At 30.8% G+C, this 21,376-nt stretch overlaps 4 protein-coding genes across 5 annotated transcripts in view; 2 read left to right on the plus strand and 2 right to left on the minus strand.

Annotated features, from left to right (window-relative positions):
* Positions 1-12,413, minus strand: part of LOC146540469 (ankyrin repeat and FYVE domain-containing protein 1) — a 47,482-nt gene extending 35,069 nt beyond the window's left edge. Inside the window, exons 1-5 of the mRNA XM_085206949.1 lie at positions 12,257-12,413; positions 11,840-12,145; positions 11,574-11,754; positions 10,803-10,903; positions 9,535-9,671 (exon numbers count right to left, since the gene is read on the minus strand). Of these exons, the coding sequence (XP_085063075.1) occupies positions 9,535-9,671; positions 10,803-10,903; positions 11,574-11,754; positions 11,840-12,145; positions 12,257-12,260 (729 nt within the window). The 5' untranslated portion in view covers positions 12,261-12,413. The remainder of the gene's footprint in view (positions 1-9,534; positions 9,672-10,802; positions 10,904-11,573; positions 11,755-11,839; positions 12,146-12,256) is intronic.
* Positions 304-7,229, plus strand: LOC146540472 (uncharacterized). Its single transcript, XM_085206986.1, has 3 exons — positions 304-700; positions 3,092-3,247; positions 5,609-7,229. Exons 1-3 carry the CDS (start codon positions 655-657, stop codon positions 5,866-5,868), a joined length of 462 nt encoding a protein of 153 aa, XP_085063112.1. The 5' UTR covers positions 304-654; the 3' UTR covers positions 5,869-7,229.
* Positions 12,414-12,776: 363 nt separating the features above from the next.
* Nipsnap (protein nipsnap) lies at positions 12,777-15,813 on the plus strand. The gene is made up of 6 exons (XM_085206953.1): positions 12,777-13,007; positions 13,082-13,264; positions 13,639-13,807; positions 14,569-14,702; positions 14,780-14,913; positions 15,320-15,813. The coding sequence occupies exons 1-6, from the start codon at positions 12,952-12,954 to the stop codon at positions 15,466-15,468; spliced, it is 825 nt and encodes a 274-aa protein (XP_085063079.1). The 5' UTR covers positions 12,777-12,951; the 3' UTR covers positions 15,469-15,813.
* LOC146540474 (chromobox protein homolog 3-like) lies at positions 15,330-21,376 on the minus strand. Of its 2 annotated transcripts, none has more exons than XM_085206961.1 (6): positions 21,220-21,376; positions 20,710-20,802; positions 20,484-20,607; positions 20,262-20,405; positions 19,109-19,288; positions 15,330-16,579 (listed from the first exon to the last, which is right to left on the minus strand). In XM_085206961.1, the coding sequence occupies exons 2-5, from the start codon at positions 20,800-20,802 to the stop codon at positions 19,110-19,112; spliced, it is 540 nt and encodes a 179-aa protein (XP_085063087.1). In that variant the 5' UTR covers positions 21,220-21,376; the 3' UTR covers positions 15,330-16,579; position 19,109. The 2 variants fall into 2 exon arrangements, with proteins under 2 accessions (XP_085063087.1, XP_085063089.1); XM_085206963.1 differs by having other exon boundaries at positions 20,710-20,821; positions 21,220-21,325.

A 21,376-nucleotide genomic window follows, 5' to 3' on the forward strand; every position in this document is an offset into this window, starting at 1 on the left:
GAAATAGAAATATAAACGTAAATAAATATTTCACTTCCTCGAGTGGGGATCGAACCCAGACCTGCCGCGTTACAGTCACACCCTTGTGCCGCTGTGCCACTGCGTCCTCTAACGACTGTTTTTCTAATAATCGTAATTATCTAATTAAAAATAAATAACAAAGTACACGAAAACATTATAAATAATTATAAAACACACACATTCGACGTAAACATTTGATAAAAAGACAAAGCAAAAACTCAAATCGCTCGAAGTGCGAGCATCAAAAATACGAAAAAAAAAAAAAACGTCAACGAGACCGCCAAAAGTTGGCCAGTGTCGCGCCGGCGCCAGCATCGATCGCGTGACTCAAGCGTTACACTGTGCGTGTCTTTGGAGCCTTACTTAGAAGCAAGACGATGTTCGAACATGTCCCGTTTCGCCGCTGGGCTTCCTTCCTGTGATTCATGGTCTAAGCGCCTGCATCCCCGCAGCGAAATCAGCCAGTAACTCGGCAACCCACACGAGCCACCATACGCGCGAAGTGCGCGGTCGCAACCGTACGGCGTGCGTTCGGTGTTGTTATTTTATAATTTCGAAATTTTTTCGCCGTACAGTGAGGAATTTGGCAATGGACTTTATCGGCACGAACTAAATAAGTGTAACATATATAGAATGGATTTATCAATTTATTTTTTGGCGTTATCATTATTTATTAAGCGTGAGTTACCTTCACAATATTATGATATAAAATAAAGAGTATAATTTTGTTGAAAATTTATTGTTTCTAAGTAACGATTGCTTAATGGGCACAGTTAATAAATAAATAAACATACTGATAATTATTTTGTTCAAATAATATTTTGATATTTATATTATAATATTTCATGTTTATATTATTGAGGTCAGTTGTGGCGGAAGGTTAACGTTATGGGTTCGATCCCCCCTACTTACAGCTGAAGTTGATTTTTTGTTATTTATTTTATTGACATCCATATAATATTAAATGTATGGTTTTGTAAGGTTTATAACCTTTCCTTATACCTAAAACGGTTATATGTGAACATATAGTATCTTACATATTATTAATAAGAAAGGTTGTGCGGATAAATGTTTCTTCCACTTTCACGCAAAAACTTCTTAACGGGTTTAAATGAAACTATAGTAATATAACTGATACCTATATATATCAGAATATATATATTTTTTATAATATAACTATAAGTTTAAGCAAAGCCGCTCGTAAGTTAAGTAACTTTAGGCCCACGTACATAGGTTGGATATAAAAGATAGCATTTACGTAGGTATATACACCTTTAGTTTTCATTTCATTGAATCCCATTCTTAGGATAAAATATGGTTGCAGGCACTTTTAATTTTTTTTTTAGTTTATTTAGATCAATGAATCCATATAAATTTATTACAATTAAATAAATGACTAAGGAGCAGTTTGTTTTGGATACCTTTTAAAAATCTGTGTTAAAATGAACATGTAATTTTTTTATTATTTTTTTTAATAATTATATAAAATAAATGAATCTGAAATTTCAGAAACAATCATAGAATTTATTTACAAAATAGCATAAAAAAATTGCTTAAGTTGTCGCAGTTAAAAATACAATACAGACGATCACTATGTTAATGATCTACTAATATCACTTATTATATACAAAGTAAGTTAAAACAATTAATATAAACGATACATAGATTTCTTTAGAAAACGTTATATTGTATACTTTATAGATTTCTTTAGAAAACGAGTTAAATTATTTTTTAAATATTTTTTTGGTTTTATTTTTTTTAATGACGAATTATTTAACATTTAACTTGGCTCTCAATTCACATTTACGTTTTTGATGGAATACTTTAATTAAATATTTCAATCAGAAAACGCAATATAAGCTATGAACAATAAAATGCTAACTTTTATACACTTGTAATATATAGATTCAAAGATATAAGTAAGCCTGTCTATAGTTTTAAAAACACAACAATCCAAGTTCCAAACGTCTTTTTAAATTTGTCAATAGCTTAATTTAATTAGGTTTCGTTTAAAAGCATTATAACATTCCTCTCGTGTGTGTAATTGTTTTAGAATTCCAGTCACTGTTAATAAATTAGCAACATGTTAATTAAATTTTAATTTAATCAACTTCACGCTGTATCCCGCACATATAATGTTAGGCAGAGGGAACCTAGTATTAACAGTCCGTTCTCAACTTGCCACTGGATTTTTCGAGGTATTGCGTGTTGAGTGGCGGATCTCAGCGCCGGGCTTTTGTCTTGGTACCAGAGAAAATATTATTAAATAATAATTTGTACCTGAGAGTGAGAATCGAACCCACGACCGTCGCGTTACAGTGACGATCTTTGTGTTAATTAATTAAACAATTTGTTAATAGATTACGTATACATTTAATCAATAATGTCTGTTGCGTGACTACATACTATTTCACAGTCCTTGGACATAACAAAATGATTCTTTGTCGAAGCCTTATTAAAATTCAACGAAACCATTATAGTCTAGTCCTCCCACAGTATTAAATATTTTATGGACTACCATACTACATATATTATATCATTAGTGGCGTTCTCGCGGGGCTTCGCCCGCTTGTACAACACAATTATTTATTTTCTCATCCCAATTACTTTCCTGATCTAATAAAATTATAATTTTTAAGCCAATATCCATACATTAGTAGCTAAAGTTTTAGCCAATTAGTTTTATACTGTCATAACTTTTTTCTTTATGAACCGATACCGATATGAAGTACAACGAACACTACATGTTAAGTGAAGTTTACCAGAATCCAATATTGGAAAACTGCATTTAAAATGGTTTAGCCTTTTCCGAGATTTAGCGTAACCGAACGCACAGATAAACAGACGAATTATAAAAATCATTGTTTTGGGTTCTGTTACATAATAATATTTATATAAAGGTTAATAATATTTGTTCTTATATTATTTTCCATGTACAGACACTGATCCATTACGATTTTATTATAAGTATGACCATAATATATATAGAAATATATATTAAATCTTCAATATAATAAAGAAATAAATAATATTTAAACATAATTAAATACTGTATGGTTTTCTATTTCAGTTTCATCGAGTCTTCGATGTTATAAATGTGAGGAAGAAGCGAACGACGGTTCATTATTATGTAAACATTTCGATGGTAGCGATAGATTTTTAATTGACTGCGAACACTCTACCATGTGTTTTAAGAGACAAACTACATTATCATTTGGGGATTCCAGTGAGTATATTATTATAAAATTACAATTAAATCCGCTTCACGTTGTATCCCGCACACAGCATGATAGGCAGAGAGAACTTAATTAAGACATTCCGTTCCCCACTTCAACCAGCACACCAGCGAAGAAATGGGGATCGAACCCACAACCAGTCGCATTTACAGTCGCACATTTGTGATCCTGCACCACGACTGCCCTCAAGTATATTATAATTTTATAAATTAATATTACTGAGAAGCAAATAAAAACCAATTAGTCACACATTCCGGAATTCCGTTTCTCTTTATTAAATATAATAAATATCTTTGGTTTCCTTATTATTTAGTACATTTTTCCATAATAAAAAAAAATCCCAGTAGTATAATATATCTACTATTAATAAATTAAAGCAAAACATACCGTTAGTTATTATGATAATATAAGTCTTAAGCTGTTCTAAATCTTCTAAAATTATGTTGTTCTAAATTTCATATATACTTTTAAATATATCGAAACTTAAAATAGCTCTGATCTAGTTGCTACTTTTACAGACAGGACAACGTAAGGACGGACACGTAAGGCCTTTTTAGATTTTTAAGCTCATATTAGGTGTGGCCTATTAATCTTTATATGGAACCGTCAACATTTCTAATTATGACAGTACTACTTAAGGTACTCACAAACTATGATATTATACTGTTCTTTTAGATATACGGTATTTCGTTTTTGAATTTAGCAAATATTTGTATTTTGAGGTTGTGGATTCGATTCCCAGCCGAGAAAATGAAATATTTAATATTTTCATTTCTTCTTGCTCTGGTATCGAGGTAAGAGCGCGGCGTTGAGTTTCCCCACTCAACATGTGCAATGCTTCCAGAAATCGACGAAAAATGGTGAGCGGAATGTCATAACACTAGGTTCCCTCTGTCTACTCTGCTACATGCGGGATACAGCGTGAAGCTGATAAACACTATAAACTTTTCTAAATCTTTTTTTGTTTAAATATCAAATTAGTAATAGTTAGATACTAACATAATATAAGTAGGTAATAATAAAAAAAATCTATGCCTTGGCGCCTGATGTTACTCATTATAAAAACATGGGCGTATGTTTCAAAGTCATCGAAAAACGCCAAACCACTAAACAGATGTTTCAATATGCAAAAGCGTTTTTAAAAATCAAATCATTCCAATGAGGTTTTTTTGATAAAGGCCGATGCTAAAAATATATTATAATAAAGTTTATTTCATAGAATAATAAAAAAAAACACTTTAACCTACTATTGAATATCAAGAAATGTACGATAATGAGAATATAAATAAAAATATATTATCGTATATAGAGATATTTTCTGGGGGGTCTAGACTAGCTTACCACAGATAATATATGTTCGTGTAAATGTTGTTTTTTTTTTAAATTCTGGGGTGGTTACGGCCCTGATGTGTGATGGATACAGTATGAAGATAAATACAAAAATTACACAAAGGGCGTCTGTATTATTTTACAGCAACCGCTGATAGTAGAGATCAATTAACAAGTGCGAGTTACATCACTACGCTGGTTGTTCTCGTTAACCACTTACTTCCCATTAGCTAAAACTGGAATATCAAATCACGCTTTCTCGTAATGTGTGCCGCTCTAATGATTTAACTTTTAATTGGAACGACAACTTTATCCTTCGAGTTAAAATTATTTATATTGTGATTTTTTTATCACTTTTGATACAAAAGTATGCAATATTTCTGACAGTGATATTTTTAGCTTCACACTGTATCCAGCATGTAGGCAGAGAAAGCTTAGTGTTAAGACACTCTGTCCCCTTTTGATCGAATTCTGGAGGTATTGAATGTTTAGTGGCAGAACTGAACGCCGCAGTTTACCTCGACTCCAGAGCGAAGAAATATTTCATTTCCTCGAGTGGAAATCAAACTCACAACCTCCCGTGTTTACAGGACTGGCCTTTACAGTGATTCATTTGTTTTAATGTTATTCCGACCGTCATAGCACAGCATCTGACTGTAACCGCGAAGGTTGTGGAGTCAATGCCCACTCGAGGTTTGAACCGCCAGTCAACACTGTATGAAGATATAGCGTGAAGCTATTAAAATTAATTTGCAACGTACATTTTTCCTTTTCAACTATATCAACATAATTAGTGCATTGGACTCGATTTATTAACTTTAAACGATAGCATAATATATGTATCTACCTAATTATAAGGTTATTTTAATGATGAGGAAAAATAGTAATGAACTTCACATTACAATGTTTTGTATTATTAATAACAATAACAATCCAACGCATTAAATAATAAACAAAGAAATATTTTTTTAGAAGAAGAATAATAAAGAAATATTTTTTAAAAATATATTTTTCTTACGCAGCATCGTCCGTAACAATCGTACAAAGGGGGTGCGCCCCACAAACTCTAGACGGCGACCAGGCAAAAATAAACGGTAAATGGCAACATGTCTACACTGCGTACGAAGTCTACGAAGAAGACTGCAAGGAGGACACTTCCGACATGAGACTAGCTAAAATCCTCAATTGTTACTGCAGAGGACACCTGTGTAATGGCGCTCGTGCTGTTTTAACTAACATTAGCTTATATTTATTTATTCTAACAGTATATGCCATTAGCTAGTTAAGACATTTAGAAATAATTTATTTTAGTCATATAAATAAAAAGAAAACAAATTATGCTATTGCTGTGAAAGTTTATGTAATTATTTCATATTAATAATAATATTATATTAAAGATGGATTTAATGCATAAGCATCGCTAACCAAAAAACCTCTTTATTTAAATACACTAAAGTTAATTGGTAATAATTTTATAAGCACACAAAAGGAATTCTCGGATGTAATCTGTATTTGTATGGCTTTTAACAAATATAATAATTAATTAAGTTTAAATAAATGCATTTAAGTTCTAAATAGAAAGAAACAATCAATCTTTTAATCCACAACTAGTCAAAATAGCCTAATAATAGATAATTACATAATTAATCCACCACTTAACATAAGGTATAACATATATTAATAGGTATGTGTAAATATTTAGAGGCTGTCGCGGCGCATCGTTGAGTTCTGCCACTTAACACGCAATGCCTCCATAATTCGACAGAAAGTGGGGAACAGAGTATCTTAACACTCGGTTCCCTCTGCCTGCCCTGCTGAGTGCGGGATACAGCGTGAAGCAATTTTTTTTTAAATATTTTTATTATACTTTATGAAGCCACTGTATGAAGAAAGTTCTGTTAGTTGTAAGTGTAAAGAAAGTATAGAAATATAAGAATTGCGTTTTTTTTAACAGCTAAAAAAAAGGAAAATAGAAAAAAAATTTTTAAAGCTATCTGTAATTTAAATATTAATTAAATGCGCGACGTTGGTTAATGCTAAAAACAAGTTAACTTATCAAGTAGTCTATAGTTTTGAGTTTAATAAAACATGCATTTATATTGTACATACATTTATATTACTTAGTACTTTTAAAGTTTAAACCTGTTTGTTTGTAAAATATGCACGAGGTAATGTTTTATATATTTCGTTTTTGTATATTTTTGTTTTTATATCTTTAATTTTTATATATTTTTGTGTAATATAGGAATGTAATCATTATATATATAATGTTAAGGTTTATTATGCTCATATCATATTATGTACAAAAACAGCTTGTCACTGGCCTAATAAATTATCAATTTTTCGTGCATTTAGTTTAATCCACTTTATATTTATTTACTCATTATGTACCTTTACGCAAAACAATTGTTTCCGACACTAACTTCCGAGGGTTCCTATTCTGGAGGGGATCTATTTCAGGTAAGTTAACGTGAAGTATGTACTATGGTACAGCTTCAAAAAGTTGACAAACTTAAGTGTGCAATACGCCCGCACCCATTTTATTTGAAATGAACTACATATAAAAGTTTGTAATTATTGTTATAAATATAAAATATACATATGAATGTATCATCGTTATAATTATAATGTTTTTTTATCGAAGATTCGTTGTATAGACATCCTCCTTTTATTACTCATCGCCACTTTTCCACGCTTGTAAGTGAATGAATTTACTATATTACAAAAAAAAACGTGATCGTGCCATAATGACGCAGTTATGCGATGGTCATGAATACAATTTCAACGAACGAAGTGAGGCCGAAGTAAATGGGATGGGCAATGGGCATACCATTAAATTCTCTGTCTATGCCATAAATACCTAAATACCTAAAAACTTACTTTCGAAGAAAAAGTCAATCTTCCAATAAAAAAAAACAATTAAATAATAGTGTTACGTGTACGAGTTAGACGGCGCTTTATTTATCTTACAATATTTAACTGAAAAGGAAAAATTGCTTGGTTATTTTAGTACGATTTACGATACGATACTGTTACTGTTATATACTTAATAAATCACAATTTAAAAAAACATATATTTAATAGATAAATGTTTAGTTATTTCATATGTATCGGCGTCTTGACGAATATATTCATAACCACTCTATTAACTCCTTTTCTTCATAGTAAGTTCAATTTTCATGCGAATACATTTACCTATTCCCTATACAGTCAGTTCAGTATGCCCAAGTTGCTCTCCTACACTCTCTAAATATGAAGCCAGCTGGTGTCAGTACATTCTATGCTCCACTTCCTTCCCAAATTTGTCTTGTTTAGAAAAAAATAAAACACGATTGGTTTACCTCAGTCTTACCAGAGCAGAGCGGGGAAATGAAAAGTTTTTAAAAACCGGGTTAAAAGCATAACTACCGCGTGCAAAGTCTCCTTGTTTCACGGCGTGACGGCCACGCTCTTTTTTATCATTATTTAAATTTAGGTAATTAAGTACATAACTTACTGTATGTATAACTTACTGTATACTGTATTTCTAATGCTAGTAAGGCGACGACAAGTAAACATTTATAACAATTTCAAATCTATATTTAAAAATAGTTTCATTTTCATTTCAAACAAAATTAGTGTAGCACGAATACTATTATTTAAGTAAACGGTAATAATATTTCATATATTTTGCGTATATTTTGAAGATTGTTTATAAATTTGTTTCCATATATACGGCTACTTTAAGGCTATTTGAAAATATTATGGTGTTGAGTTTATTTTTTTCAGTTCTACATGAATAAAGTATGTATAGGAAACAGAGAGATCTCCAGGTTAGTAGTGGCGTAGGGACACTAAGCGTATCTGTAAACACGACTGGTTGTGGGTTCGATCCCCACTTGAGAAAATGAAATATTTATTTAAATTTATACATATGCCGAATTGTTACTTTACACAAAAATAAAGGCACCTAATTAAGATTGAAGTTTGACATAGGCCTAACAACCACTACCTACTCGTGTGAGAAGCTTCTTTTTAAGTTCTATCTCACTACGGTACGTCCACATCACTTAAAATCGTAAAATAAATTAATTTTTAAGAAAAAGAATAACTGACTTCAAACAGCGAACTAAAAAGTAAAAAATGATATTACAAAGATGTAAATCGATAGATAAATTTATAATTTTGAAGTCGGTGTCAAGCTAATGCTACAACCTTACTACAATATCAAATTACTAAGCCTGTTTGTTTTACTTGACACCGATTTCAAAATACTCGACTATAAAATCTTTGTAAAATTATTTTTTACTTTTTAGTTTGTTGTTTGAAGTCACTTTTTCTTTTTGTTAAAAAATAATTTATCATCGAAATTCATTTAGTGGGTTTTGGGTGAAAGTGGAACAAACATCCATCCTCACAAACTTTCATATTTATAATATTAGTAGGGTTAACCTACCATAAAGGTTGCTCGTGTACACATTAAATATAATTAATGGTGTATTGACCAAGAGTCTATGACGACCCAGGCCTATCTACAACGAAAATTATATTTTTCGTGATGACAAATAATACGAATAAATCCTCAATTATCAATAAATCCTCACCCTAACAGAACATCAATTCGATTTACAAATTATTGATAAATAAGTATATAATATTTTTAAAAATATGAATGCCAACGTTTTTAGTTTTATTTGGGAAATTGTTTATTTTATTTATTTATTTTCATTTATAAAAACTTATTATCTATGCTCGTATTTTAAGTAAATTGCATCTCCATCCCACTCGAAATTGCGCAGCAAGTTTCGTAAACACAGTCTAGTCTATCATATTTAGGATGTTGTTGGTGCTACCCCACAGTCTTTGTAATAATGGGCAAAGAAACCGTTAACTCGCGCAGTAAGATTTTTGTTAATACAAGGATTTATATTTGGAATTTTATACAAATACAAACAATAAAAGCACTCACATTAGAATGGTTTTCAACGAGGCACAGAAACACGACATCCTCTCGCAGCAACCTGACCGCTCCATGCAAGGGCTGCGGAGTTTTACTTTTCAGCATACGATACAGCAGAGCTGATGACATGTGTGCAAAGTCTTCTCCTGTTACACAATTATATTTATATAAAGGACAAAAGAAAATCATTTGGAATAAATTTAGATATATTTTGTTTCGGTCTATTGTGGCGGAGCACAGATCGTCTATCTATAAACTGTTCTATGTGAGGAATTAATTATTTTCATTTCTCAGTCTGACAATAAGAAGCAATGTCTTTTTCCTTATGTTTTAGCTGAAAAAATATCTAGCCAGCCTTGAGAGAATGCACTCTTTTTGTGCGCGATAGGTAGAGGAATCCAACGTCACCTTTTGCTTAATATAATCTTAAGATTTGTCCTAAGTGGAAAACAAGCCTAATTCCATAGTATTTACTTCCTTACAAGTTTAAGGATAGAAAATAAATTTTAAGAAAGAAGAGATTTGCATCAAGGACGTCTACTTGAAGTGTTAATGATTAATGACTGAATTTTCAGGGCCAGGTTTTACATGACTTGAAAATCCTGAAACATGTTCATATACATAGCTATGTGATAGTGTTGCAATTATGGACTTAAATTTTACATATAATGTTAATGAAATTGTGTAAAAGAGGGTGAAATTGTGTCAATCTCTTTCTCTTTCTTATTATCATGTTCTTCTCGTTTTTATCATGTTTTTTTAAAAATGTTTACTGCTTCCAATTTCTAACATTATATATATTTTTGACTTGAAGCCTCATTCTAAAGGATTTTTTTATTTGCACAACATTTACATATTTACATTACCTGTCAATAAATAAATAAGCAAGAAAAGAAAAACATTTATAGAATTTAATATACAATACAATTTTGCAAAGTATGAATTGTGAAGATGTATGTATGATTTAGTAGCTGATGGATGGATGGATGGATTGTAGGTCAATGTGAAGTAAAAGATACAAAGGTTGACAAACTATAGTTTGCAGGTATATGCAGAAATTTTGTATGAAATATATCTATCTTACGATAGGATGATCTCGGCAGACAAACAGACAAAGAGACATACAAGAAAGTGATCTTCCATGGCTTTCGTTTTTTTTTCTTTTAAGATATGAAACAGTAAGAAGTATTTCAACATCATTCATAGAATATAACAAAACTTCAAATTCAGAATAAGATCTCCCTTTAAAAACAACAATAACATATAAGAAATATAACCTGTAAGATCATCCCAATGAGCTGATATTAGTCCAGAACAGTGCTCTTTTAATGCCGATGCCCCAATTTCATCAGCTGCTGAATAAAATTTGACACAAGTTCTGAAAAGAAAAAAAGGTTTTTTTTATTAACCTACCGAATTTTCAAAACAAATTGTTTATTGAGTGTCAAAATTTAATGCATTAATTTGCCAACCCGAGTAGGGACATAAAAAAAAATAGATAAACAACAACAAGACCAAGAACTCCTAATGTTTGCATACTTAATGTGTCAAATTCAATATTTAAAAAAAAAACAGTGTGTACCAACTGAGGGGGGGTTCTCTACCAATTTCATGGTTATTAATAGATTAACAGGATCACAACTTATCAAAGTTGACAAATTTAAGTTTGTTTATTTAGTTACTCATTTTGTAAACTACAAATATAATTTACCACAAGTTTTTATTGAAATAACATAATTAGAATTTTTCCTTAATTTATCATAATTCTAGGTCAATGGGAAATAGGTTTGCTTTGATGTCAGAGCAAATTTATTACAAAAAATATGTTAATACAAATGTTTCAATCTTTTGATCACTTTGACTTAGATGCTTAATTTTTTCTGTACTTACAGTAGGTTTGAGTATTTGATACATAAATAAGAGTGATCCTATAAGAATGCCAGTTTTTAAAATATGGAACACTAAAAATTGATTATAATATTTTGAACATTTTTAGAAAAGAAAATTTAAAAGAAATGTATCAAATAAAATATTTCTTATGAGCTTACCTTACTGCTACTGATGCAATTAGTGCTTGTTCACATTTTCCAACTAGTCCATACAGCTTGAAATTTGCTGCCGATTTCATAAGCTGAAGTGCAAAGGAATCACCACGAGAAAGATCTACCACATCAGTATACAACCATTTTAACAAGGCTGAGCCAACATCATCTGGCAAATTTGACCAATCTACAAAAATTAGTAAACATATAATAACATCTACCAAATAATGAGAATTATATTTGTAATGAATAATGGTAGGAGTGAAAATTACCTAGTTCCAATGAATTTTTTAGGGCTTCTTCATTCCAGTCATCAGAACGAGCATTCAAAACAAACTTATGTCCAGGAACTGTTTTATTCTGGAGCTTAATTACGATATCAGAATAAGTTTCTCGACCATATAATGTAGATACAGTCATAAGAAGTCTAGCAACAAAACTGGTTTCACTTAGGTCACCAGCAGACGCAGCAGCGAGAGTGTATTTTCGCTCCACTTCTGAACAGTGACTCTGCAATTTCCCATATTCTTCTTTCAGTAGCGCCAAATGTTGCTGAAGCTTTGTTACTTCACTCGACGCTGTATATAGAAACATAACTTCAAGTTTTTATCGCTTTTAATTAGAGATTTTAACAACACCGCCCACTTAAATAAAGAGAGAATATTTTAGTAATAATTGTATACACTCACCCATAACGGGGTCTAATTAGTCAATTATATTCGTAATAAAGGCCAATTTTTTTATTGCTTTATATATCAAAATAAAAATACAAAATCTACTTCCAAGTTAACGATGAAAATGACATTTGACAATTCTTTTGTCAATGATTAACACTCCGGTGTAGCCGCTAAACACCGGAGTGTAAATTACAATACTTATACAGTCTAGTCAGTATGAAATTATATATTTTTAAAGAGTAATATTACATTATAGTATACTTTTTACTTGTTGCATATATAAGGGAGTATTGTTAATTACTATCCATGCTATTTTACGGTACTTTACCTTCATTCAAATTTTCAAATTTAATATAATTTTGTGTCAATTTCTTGTGAAAAGTAAAGAGCATACACTAAGATATAAATTGCTAAAGTAATTTAAAAATAATAATGCGTATTAATATAGTGGTGTACAATAGGCTCACAAAATGTTTTCAAGTAAATACAATTTTATAGTCTGTCATATTTTAAAATATATTGTCAAATTTGTTATCATTTTGTTTGCGGTCATCTACAACAGATGTCACTTTTCGACCGAATTCTATTTTCGAGATAACCTTCAAGTGATTTAGTCAAATGAATTGATAACAGCAAGTAGTTATATTGGCGGCTTGAAATTAAGTGAATTTTGCAAAACATTTAAACACTATTAGAGTTTTGTGAAGATGAATTCTCTTAATAGAGTTCTAGCTTTAAATTCAGCAATACCTAAAAATTCGAGGTATAAATGTAAATTATATGTGTTGTTTAATTTTATTATGGAAAATCTAACATGTACAATGGCTTATATTATAGGTTAATATCGACAACAAGTACAAGATTGAATGCTGATGATGGCTGGCTGTCGAAGTTATTAGTGCGAAAGATAGAACCGACGAAAGAATCCCATAGTCGTATGCTTAGCGACAAGGAGATAGTGTATGCGTTGCACACTCATAATATTCGGCCCGATTCGGTGGATAAATACTTAAAAAATTAGTACGTACATTGTATACATTTATTTATATGTGTTGCACTCTAATCGTACATCAAATAAGTTTGCGATTATGCAACATTCCCTAAATAGATTTGTCAGTTGCTTATATGAAATATATATCTATTTGCAAATATTATGAATTATCTCTAGATGTCCATGACCCTTAAGATAAATTATGAAATATACTCATAAATATAAATATTTGCAAGCATTTTTAAGGAACCTTTTACTGTAATATATATATTTTTATTATAAATAAACATTTTTAATCAAAGTTTTTTGGTAAACTTAAACATTAATAGATTCATAAATATTTATATAATTTTATATAACTATTTTTTCTTGTCATTATTTAATTCACCCAATTTTTAAATAGCAAAACATCAGTGGCATTTGTTGAATCTCGCAAATCTGAACTTGGATGTGAATTAGTTGGATCATGGACTGTATCTGTAGGAGACATGGATCAAGCTCTTCATCTCTGGCGCTATGTGGGTGGATTTGAGAAAATTGATAAAGCAAAAATATTATTTAAAGAAAACCCAGTAAGTCAACTCCTTTTTTATTGAAATAAAAAAAATATACACTAAACTATATTAATATATTTAGTTATTTCCACAATTAGGAAAGAAAAACTCTTTTTAAATAATGTATAAAATTTATAATAATTGCTATTGACTAATAATAATTTCAATGTAACGGGATTTGAACCCGCAGCCTCTCAGAAACCATCCAACACTCTGACCAACTAAATTGTTATAAGCTAGTAACAAGCTTTTAACAATTTAGTTATATTTATTGTTGCTAGCATCTCTGTAGGGAGATTTTTACAAATTTCCAATTCCCAAAGATAATTCCCTAGAATTATCATTTGACAAGTGAGAATAATATGGACCGTTTATTTTGAAAGTGGTGTAAGTCCATTTTTGAGAAAAATGAGCTATCACATAATTCATGCTTAATTTAATGTAATTTTTTTATATACAACTAGTCCGTGTTTAATTTCTCAAAAAAAACCCATGTTTTGAACAACTTAAAATCGGTTGGTCAATGAAATTGCATAATCAGCGACATACTAAACTTTAATTTTCTCGAAACAAAAGAAAATGGACTTACACCACTCTCAAAATAAACGGTTCATATATATATTTATATATATATTTTGTAAAAAATATATTAAACATAAATGATTTTAACAATATAAAGTAACAGTCTTTTTTTTAAATATTGTAATGAACCTATGTTTATGAAATATTGTATTTTTATTTCTATTCTTTTTTATGTTTTTTTTTCTATTCTTTTTTAGGATTACCGTGCATTAGAAAAAGAGAGAGGTAACTTTGTGAGATCTCGTCACTTGCAGTATTTGCTTGCATTTAGTTTTTGGCCATCAGGAGAACCACGCCCAGACAAAAATATTTATGAAATTAGGTCCTACAGGTATATATAAAAGAATATCTAATCACAATTTTAAAATATACAAATATAACACTAATTTCAAATAATCACAATTTTAGTCTCAAACCAGGCACCATGATTGAGTGGGGCAACAACTGGGCTCGTGGTCTCACCTACCGACGCTCACAAAACGAAGCATTTGCAGGATACTTTTCTCAAATTGGCAGACTTTATAATGTTCATCATATCTGGTGTAAGTTAAATATGATGTTATTCTAGTTATCGTCCATGACTTTGTTTTGTTTTTACTAATTTGAAGATGTAAAATGAAAAATCTTAAGTTTTTTCTTATTACCTCAGGAATTTCGAGAAACCCTCTTAATGCCGCCCCCGACTAAGTGAGTTAGGTAGAGAATCTAGTGCTAGAATACTATGTTCTGCTGTTTGCCCTACTTTCAGACCGTGACAGTTTAATAAAACTTAATGCAGCACTTAGCCGACCAGAGGAGTCTGGAGATTCTGGAGATTGAACTTACAACCATCACCTTTGCAGTCAGATGCTGTTCCACTGGGCCACAATAGTTTTCACATGTTCTTCCATACTCTTGTTACTGTGATATTAATAAATCTAATAATGTTCTTTATTATATATTTTTTAGGCTACAAAGATTTGCAAGCCCGTCGTGAAACCCGTGAGAGCACATGGCGCAATCCAGGTTGGGATGAATGTGTTGCGTATACAGTACCCCTTATTCGAGAAATGCACTGCCGTATTCTCGAACCCACTGAGTTCTCACCTACACAATAGAAGCGCAGGTAGAATGCATATCACACTAGCATTTTTAAGAAATTCATAAAAGAAAAATACCATCAACTCTAATATCATTTGTATACAACATGCAGCTGATTTTGTTGTCATATGTATATGCATTTATATGATTTTCTTTATTTTATTTTTTTTTGGAAATGCTAGTATGGTTCTCTTTAACCAACAGCATATCATCCCAAATGGAATCAAAATGTAATGTAAATAATTTGTAAAATTGTATGAAATGTTTTATACTGTTATCTACACCAAATATGGATAGATAGCATTTTTTCATTGATTTTAAAATCATGTAATTAAAATATATATATATAAATATATTGATGTCTTTTATTTACTTAATAATTTCATAAATAATGTTAATTTTTTTTCTATAATTAATATGTCTCAGTTTAAATTAAGATTTAGAATATGGTTTTAGGAATATTTTATGAATTCACAACTCCAGTAGTTGCAGTTGATGTATGAGCATTGAGGATTAATATGTGGTAATTTAAATAAATAAAAGAATTGGCAAATATTTTTTATTGCTTTAAATCTTATATCTAATCATATACAGCTATTTTTTTTTACTTATCGAATGTTATTTCTTAATTGGTTAAGATACCAAATAAGATACTTATAATCACCAAGAATATTCTGATCCATGTCTCTTTTATGATTTTATTCTATTAATAAAATAAAATAAAAAATTTCTCTTTGAAAGTCAAATGTTATGTCAATTATTATTGCTACACTTATTAGTAAAATTTTCAGTACTTGTCAAAAAGTAAAAGAATATTTCTCTATATATAGCATATTTTTTAAATCTATACAACATTTTTCGATATATAAAGGAAATAACTATTTTAAGTAGTATTTACTGTCATTACATTTTAATGTAAATCTGTATTACATTGAATTTTGTCTTTTCTGAAAGTGAACAATTTTACTTTTTACAAATGCCATGCCATCTACAGTATGCAGCATTTTTATTATTATACGAAAAATAATATCTGTGCAAAAAAGTACTTATAAAGATAATATAAAAACTTTTGTCTAGTTTTCACTATGACAGCTTTTTCTGTAAAACATGTTATGGAGAATGATGTACCTGAAACATAAGATAGTAAAATTATTTTTATTTTAAACTTTCATGCATATGTTAAAAAAAACTAACAATTTGTTATCTTCATCAATATGTCTTAAATACCTATCCGAGCACAAGGACGACGAGAAATTAGAAACTTTGTCTTACAAAAATGCAACTAAAGCAAAATGAAATAATATATCGTTGGCTTAGAGTGTAAACCTTCCAAATATATTATTTGTACTTGACTTATGACTACTATGACCGAAACTATATAACGAACCATAACAGCAAAAATAAATAAAATATGTCATCCACAAATAATTGTAAATTTCAGTTAGTTTTTTGCAAGGCTTGACTCCGGGTATCGATACTTGAAAAGAAGCGCTACCATATTTACCATTATATTTAGATAATTTTACCGTTAACTTGAAATCCATAGTATCATTAGGTATCGTTATAAGCTAGTTTTGTTACCGTCGCTCTCGTCTAATTCCGAGTTTTGATTGTTTTTTTTGAATATAGGTACATTGTTGGTTTTACAATCGTTAAGCATTTAATTTTTTAAAACTTAAATGTAAACTTAAAATTATTATAATTATAAAAAATATTTTGTGAAACTTTCTTTGTTCCTTTTTCTTTCAGCTTCACGTTGTATCCCGCACACAGTAGGGTAGACAGCGGGAACCTAGTGTTAAGACACTCCATTCCCCACTTTCTGGTGAATTCTGGAGGGATTGCGTATTGAATGGCAAAACTCAACGCCGCACTTTGCCTCGACACCAGAGCGAAGAAATGGAAATAATGTAATGTAACGGAATAGAACCTACAACCGTCGCGTTACTGTCACACCCTTGTGTATCTACCTATCACCTATTTTAGTTAAGCCGCCGCATTAAACTATAATTCAGTTACTATTTTCAATATTAACGTAAATTACTTTTGTGAAAAAATATTTATTGTAGAATTACACTTTTTTGTCTTATTATAGTATAGCCCATAATACGTACGCCCAACTTTGTTTTTGACAAAATGAGCAATTGTAGCGAATTAAAATTTAACGGCAACGTCACATAAAGGTAACAAAATAAAGGATGATTTATACCGCCACATTTATCGGCACTTTCGATGTAACACTAAATTTAACGTTAAGATTAACCTTATTTTAAATAACCTTATTTTATTTTAAATTAACCTTATTTTATTATACCTATAGTTAAGTTACCAAGTATCGCTACCAAATTGTAACGATACTTAGGTATCTATATAAAATTACCGTTAATTTAAATGTGAATTGATAACGTTAACAAACTCTGGTTTGTTTGTACACAGTCCAGTAAGATATTTTATTGTCACTTTATTTTATTTATAATATAGTTCCAGCTACACACTGTATCCCACAAAGCAGGGTAGGCAGAGGGAACCTAGTGTTAAGAAACTCCGTGCCCCACTTTCTACCGAATTCTGGAGGCAACGCCGCGCTTTGCCTCGACACCAGAGCAAAGAAATGAAGATATAAACGTAAATAAATATTTCACTTCCTCGAGTGGGGATCGAACCCACAACCGTCGCGTTGCAGTCACATCTTTGTGATGCTGCGCCACGACGGCTCAATATGGTTCCAATTGGGCTCCAATATGAATCTGAGACTGTTTCGATTATTCATCAGATGTTCCAGATCTCCAATTTTTATATAACAATAGAATGAAGCCGATGTGGCGCAAGGACATAAGGGTATGACTGTAACGCGACGGTTGTTTAACACTGTGGGGAATAAATTATTATTTATGAATATTTTAATTTCTTCGCTATGGCCCCAAGACAAAAGGCCGGCGTTGAGTACCGCCAATCAACACACAATACCTCAAAAAATTTGGTGGAATGTGACGAACGGAGTGTCTTAATACTAGGTTCAATCTGCCTACCCTGCTATGCATGGGATACAATATGAAACTAAAAAAATTTAAAAGACAAATACAGTAGGAACTTGATTATCCTGCACCTTAGTTATTCCATATAACTGATTCACGATTATCCAGACTATCAACATCGATATTTTTTTTATAGAACCTACATCAATGAGACCTAAGAAAATTTATATGTATACAGGAAGGAAGGAATATCCAATTCATTCATAGTTTAGACATAGGTTTTTTTATCATTTCACAATTTTTATCCCTACTGGAATACAAATCAATTTTCAAACCATCTGATAAAATAGTTTTAAAGTTTCTAGTTTCCTGAGAATTTGCTTAATTGTAATTTGTGTTGTTGAGACGTAAGACTAATGTAGGGTTTAAAAGTTCTGGGCCAGATACCCACTTGGAGGATAAATTATTTTGACCACCATGAACCTGGTAAAAAAATAAAGCAGTGTTGACTTTCGCCACTTTGTGTGAAAGGTAGGGAATGGGTTGTCAACACACTAAGTTGCACACCAGGTTCCCCCTGCCTCCCTTACTATAGTAAGGAAGGCAGAGGGAAACTGGTGTGCAGAGGCACATATATGTGGGATACAGGGTAAAACTAAAAAAAAGTATTATAATTGTTTACCTCAATCCTCAGTATTTCCCTCGTCTGCCGCCGGTGTATGCCATGTTAATCTCTCTTCATAGAACTGGATAACAACTTGTGGACATCTGATGTTTGCCTGCTTAGCTGGCACTAAGTCTGCTTCATCTGTGCCTTGCCATTTCATTAGGAACATTAGCTCTCCACTGCTGTCTGTAGCACCTATAAATAATAATAATATTTCTTTACAAGTTATAAAGTATATGTCTGCATAAATTCTATTAACACTTTGCAATAAAGAATATGAAACATATTTAAGACTGTAGTGATGCAGTTGGGCTACATCTAATTCTCTAATCTCTATGGATGTTAAAAATATTATATGTGGTTTTTGTGAAACTAAACACAATTTTAGATTTCAGCTAATTGGTATCGGAACCGTCAAAATAAAAATATATTTGCAATTACAATTAGCATTTGGTCTTTTAGTGAATATATGTAATTATATTATGGCAATCAATTCAACCACTCCACATCGAATTTTTCGAGAATTTAGTGGAAAGTGAGGAACAGGAGTGTTTTACTGGGAACAGTGTCTTAACAATTGGTTCCCAGGTTCTATATGCCTATTCTCTTACAGTGTATTTTATATATATTGCAATATGCACACAAATTTTCCAGGAGTGAAAATACTTGCTTCATTTCATTGTTGAATAGAAATACCTAAATTTATTGATACTACTAACTAATTGTAACCAATTCAAATGTTTGATTTACGTTGACTGCTTAAAAAGAAAGCAATTATGGTTGACTTTGCATGAAAAATATCATATGGCACAGTATTTACATACTTGACCTTAAAACATATAGGGAGGGAGGCATTCTCTATTTAACAAGTTTAATTTGTTTGTACATGCTGACTGTGGCAGCCTGCATACCACCTTTTATTGAATAGATTCAAAACCAAATTTAAAAAAAGAACAGAATTGTTATTAGGTTTTCTCTATTCACTATGATATAGTGCAACTTACTTTACAGCTTATAAAATAAAGTGCTTAGGAGGATAACCGCAAAGCACAATTTAAATTGCATCCAGGAGATCCATTGGTTATCAAGACTTGGATTAAGAAATGGTATATAAATCACCAATTACTTTTAAATTTAAATTATTAAGCATTTTATGAATGTTACATACCAATAATTTTCTCTGGTTCTAGACCACGGTCAAATCCAGAAGCTTTTTTGTCATCAGTTTTACTTTTCTTAGCACCTTTAAGATCTGGAGTTGCTGCACTTGATTTTCTTTTTTTAGCATCTTTTTCAATCTTACCCTTTCCCTCTGTAATTATGTTACAGTAAATAAAAATATTGACAATATGTATCTACACCACACTTTTGGAAAAATAAATACAATTACCTGCTTCTTTTTTCTTTCTTGCTTCTTCGAAGGCTTGAATAAGGTCAGGGCAATCTAGGTTTTCTTCTGGTTCCCATGTGTTATCTTCATCACTATAACCTTTCCATTTTAAGTAGTATTCCACCTAATTATAAATAAAGTTATAAGAAGTTTTACAAGCATTCGTAAATTAACATTAAAATAAATTATTTACTGAAATAGATCTTGTGCACTAGTAATTGCTCACCTTTCCATTCCTCACGCGTCTATCCAATACTTTTTCTACGGAAAATTCTTCTTCACCTTCTGCTTCAGGTCCTTCTTTTTTCTTGTCAGCCATCTGTTTATAATATTGATAAGTAAAAATATCAACAGTACAGGTAAATCTGAATTGGATATGGTTAAGTAATGTACACAATCGCTTGAAAGTTCTCAAAGACTTAAGCGGTATATAAAATACAAATTATGCCGCGCAAATTCAGAAAAATAACACAAGTTGTTTGGTATGCCATGGCGTGCTGAGTAAATTGAACTTTCCCAAAGTTTTATTCTTGAAATAAGATGTACATTGACAACTGAAATTATTATTCACATAATAAAAACGAGAAATTAACAATATTGTTGTATAAATGTCTAATTTTAAACCGCCATTTTGATTATATAGCAAGTAAGCTAACCAAATTGTAAACTTAGACCAAAAACATTTGTTGACTTTTAATTTATTATTATATTAGTAAATTTTTTAAAGATCACTCACCTTTATTGAAAAAGTTTATATTGTTTATAAAATAGAAGAAAACAAATTAAACCGGCAAAGCGTTATGCTGTCCAAGCAGGGCTTGTTAACGTTACCAATTCACACTTAAATTAACTTTAATTACCGGTTACCGGTAATTTTATATAGATACCTAAGT

This window comes from Heliconius melpomene, chromosome 2, assembly GCF_056956725.1.
Source record: "Heliconius melpomene rosina isolate 202511_hmr_F chromosome 2, ASM5695672v1, whole genome shotgun sequence".
Lineage (NCBI taxonomy): Eukaryota > Metazoa > Arthropoda > Insecta > Lepidoptera > Nymphalidae > Heliconius > Heliconius melpomene.

What these genes read in the sequence shown, in the direction of transcription:
- LOC146540474 (XM_085206961.1), bottom strand. Translation starts at nt 20,802, where the DNA reads ATGGCTGACAAGAAAAAAGAAGGACCTGAAGCAGAAGGTGAAGAAGAA. An exon ending in AAGAAAGAAAAAAGAAGCAG is followed by an intron (nt 20,406 to 20,483) that starts GTAATTGTATTT and finishes ACATAATTACAG; the next exon opens with AGGGAAAGGGTAAGATTGAA. An exon ending in AGAACCAGAGAAAATTATTG is followed by an intron (nt 19,289 to 20,261) that starts GTATGTAACATT and finishes TATTATTTATAG; the next exon opens with GTGCTACAGACAGCAGTGGA.
- LOC146540472 (XM_085206986.1), top strand. Translation starts at nt 655, where the DNA reads ATGGATTTATCAATTTATTTTTTGGCGTTATCATTATTTATTAAGC. An exon ending in GTTATCATTATTTATTAAGC is followed by an intron (nt 701 to 3,091) that starts GTGAGTTACCTT and finishes TTTCTATTTCAG; the next exon opens with TTTCATCGAGTCTTCGATGT. An exon ending in ATTATCATTTGGGGATTCCA is followed by an intron (nt 3,248 to 5,608) that starts GTGAGTATATTA and finishes TTTCTTACGCAG; the next exon opens with CATCGTCCGTAACAATCGTA.
- Nipsnap (XM_085206953.1), top strand. Translation starts at nt 12,952, where the DNA reads ATGAATTCTCTTAATAGAGTTCTAGCTTTAAATTCAGCAATACCTAAA. An exon ending in TATGAAATTAGGTCCTACAG is followed by an intron (nt 14,703 to 14,779) that starts GTATATATAAAA and finishes TCACAATTTTAG; the next exon opens with TCTCAAACCAGGCACCATGA. An exon ending in TAATGTTCATCATATCTGGT is followed by an intron (nt 14,914 to 15,319) that starts GTAAGTTAAATA and finishes TATATTTTTTAG; the next exon opens with GCTACAAAGATTTGCAAGCC.